Source organism: Lycium ferocissimum, chromosome 1, assembly GCF_029784015.1.
Source record: "Lycium ferocissimum isolate CSIRO_LF1 chromosome 1, AGI_CSIRO_Lferr_CH_V1, whole genome shotgun sequence".
In the NCBI taxonomy this organism is placed as follows: Eukaryota; Viridiplantae; Streptophyta; class Magnoliopsida; order Solanales; family Solanaceae; genus Lycium; species Lycium ferocissimum.
In genome coordinates this window covers 72,323,512-72,326,718 of record NC_081342.1, presented here as the reverse complement: position 1 = coordinate 72,326,718, position 3,207 = coordinate 72,323,512, and the positions used below count along the sequence as shown (strand labels likewise).

Below are 3,207 nucleotides of genomic sequence, written 5' to 3'. Positions count from 1 at the left end.
GTGTAAGAAAATGTTGCCAGCATGGAAATGACATTGACATAACAGATGGCCATTGACATAGCAGATAGCCGCTATTAAAGCTAAATTTGCACCAAATTACGTGTGCAATTTCTGTCACATATGTCTCACTCGTGTAACAAAATCATGCCAATTAATATAACAACACAATAAAACCTTTATAGCAACTTACCCACGAATTGCCCACGCTTTCACTTTTTCTTGAGCAAACATATACATAAGCAGTGAGAAGCACTTAGACACACAACACATACAATTCTGTCCGAAAACATTCTTATCTATAGGAGTTTTTACTTCAATGCACTGACAGAGTAAACATTAATTATACTGTCAGTGTATATAAGCTAAATACCTACATATCGACATATCCACACACATATATACTTGACCTTTCATATATACTACCAAGTCACTACCAAGTCTAGCCAAATCTCTTTTGTCAATCAAGGGCCATACGAGTGTCACAAGCTATTTTTTATAAATACTCGTCAATATTTGAAGTTTATGAGTTCTGGTAGCCCCTCGCTTCCCACAAAACCTACAACCCATTTATGCTAGCTACGGGTCTTGCAGTTCATTATACGTACGTTTTTAATAGATCTTTCAACATATATAGAATTTGAGTCTAAGCTATTGAGTTTCTTGAACCCGAATCATATATAAGAGTGTAACTTCAGTATATTGACAAATCGAGTAAATTATACTGTCAGTGTATATAAGCTAAATTCTACTCTATATACATATATCATCACACACATATATGGCTGACCCTTCACATAGTACAAAGTCTAGGACAAATACCAAACATCCTTTATATCGTGGGATACGTTGTAGAAGTGGGAAATGGGTGTCTGAAATTAGAGAGCCACGTAAGACTACAAGGATATGGCTAGGTACATACCCTACTCCACAAATGGCTGCCGCTGCTTATGATGTTGCTGCCTTAGCTCTAAAGGGAAGTGATAATGTTGTACTAAATTTTCCTCACCATGTCAATTCATATCCAAAGCTCTCTTCCTCACCATCTCCGGTGGATATACGACGCGCCGCGGCAGAGGCAGCGGAGGCGATGGCCCTGCAGGGCAACGATGATTGGTCGATAGGAAACAGGAGTGGAGCTACGTGTGATGAAGGAGGTTCAACTGAATTCTCTTCGTCGGAAAATTATGCTATGCAAATAGGTAAATACACTACGTACTCCATCCTCTATTTTATTTTCTGTTATAGTAAGACTGTGTATGGGGTAAAAAAAAAAAAAAAAAAAAAAAACCTATGGTCTTAAACCTGTGATGACATTTTTGAGGCTATAAAGCATGTCATTAAGGGTAAAATGAGAAGTTTAAAGTTAAATAGTTTCAAAATATAGAGATGCTGCAATTCTTTGTGAAACAAACTAAAACAGAAAGATCGAAACACATAGAATAGGATAGAGGGTGTATAATAAAAATTGTCAAATCTCCATAATAAAAGGGAATTTTCTATTCTAGTGGTAAAAATAGTAAAAATGTTTTTTAAGATCATGTTTTAAATTTCATGTGTGACATTTTTCATATTTTTAAAATTTTTATATTAAAATTTCTGACTCTATCACTATTGCCAGGCAATACGCAGATGATTATGGGTGAGGAGGAATTTGTTGATGAGGAGGCATTGTTTGGTTTTCCAAGTTTGCTTGTTAATATGGCGGATGCAATGATGCTTAGTCCCCCAAGAATAAACTCCTCATCCTTTGAAGATTATTTACCAGGAGACTTTGATGTGGAAAGTCTCTGGAGCTAGTAACGATCAGACATGAATCTAAGATTTAGAGTTAATTAATGAGTCTTAAAATGAGTTTAATATTATTTTACACACAAGTAATAAGTATCTTTTTCATTTGAATAAATAATTCGTGTTGTTCAATCAAATTCGTTGAGCTCGGTTTAAATCTGCCTCTATATATTAATAAGTCAAGCAGTTTTTCTCTCTGATGGAAGTTTAACTTCTATGTCGTGCACGACTATGTAAAAAGAGGTTTTACACTATTAGGGGTTGTTTGGTTTAAGGATTAAATTATTTCGGGATTATAGTCCTGATCCCACCTAGGATGTAAGATAAAATAATTCCAAATGCGATGGGTAAGGTGGGATATCTCAGGATTAAATTTGAGATTAAATTTATATTGTGTTTGGTTGAGAAATTTTTTTAGCATCAACCAAACACAATATAAATTTAATCCCAAATATAGTCCTGGTATATCTCACCTTATCTCGTGTACCAAACAACCCCTTAGATCTATCACCACTATTTTTACACTTCAGCTCCCTCGAGAAGACTTCTTTAATCATGAAAAGACATTCACATTACTGAAATAGTTGTAGGACAGTGGTGTACTTTTCAATAGTTGGTGTGTAGAGACGGATCTAGAATTTTTTAGAATATGGCGCACTACTAAAGAAAGTAGAACAAACAATGCATTAATTGGTGATGATCTTTGTTCATTTAGGTAAATAACTCAGCTTTCAACCAAGTTCACCATTAAACTTTTTATAGCATGGATGTCAATCGGTATATCGATGCAACAACAACAACATACCCAGTGAATAACATATTATAACAGATTAATTCTAGAAGATATGTACTCCATAAAATGCCTAGTTTGCCGAAAAGAGCATTGGTTCACGTGCACCATAAATTACATAGTAAATCCAGCCCTTGGCGTGAGTAGCATTTTTTTTGGGGGGCGGGGAGAGGGGGGGGGGTGGGGAGATTATCAACTTAAACTTATCATAACGATTTGCCAGTGCATTGCTGGGCTTTCTTGCATTAACCAACTGTAGAGTTAGTGAGTGTAAATTACTCCTTAATACTCTTGAAGTGTAAATATTTTACTACTACACCATCAATTTATTGAAGTCCTTGTCTTGAAAAAAGAAAAGGGACCAGGGAAGAAAATTGTCTGAGTGATATAACATGTTTGTTGTTAAGAGATTTTGATGTTTATATTTAATTAACTTTGGGTTCCGAAACGAATTCGCAATGTTGACGGTCACATAAGTCTATTCAACACTATAAATATTGCTACTTCAATACATATATGTTGGAATTACGGTATACTCTATATTAACACTATAAATTATTTTTATACTATCAATGCAATTTTTTTTTTTTTTTTGGTTATTCAAGTTTCTCACTCTGTTTTTAAAAATT

The 3,207-nt window shown here is 34.6% G+C and overlaps 1 protein-coding gene across 1 annotated transcript; it reads left to right on the top strand.

Annotated features, from left to right (window-relative positions):
* Nucleotides 1-678: 678 nt before the first annotated feature.
* LOC132059701 (ethylene-responsive transcription factor ERF027-like) lies at nucleotides 679-1,945 on the top strand. The gene is made up of 2 exons (XM_059452411.1): nucleotides 679-1,199; nucleotides 1,619-1,945. The coding sequence occupies exons 1-2, from the start codon at nucleotides 779-781 to the stop codon at nucleotides 1,795-1,797; spliced, it is 600 nt and encodes a 199-aa protein (XP_059308394.1). The 5' UTR covers nucleotides 679-778; the 3' UTR covers nucleotides 1,798-1,945.
* Nucleotides 1,946-3,207: the final 1,262 nt, after the last annotated feature.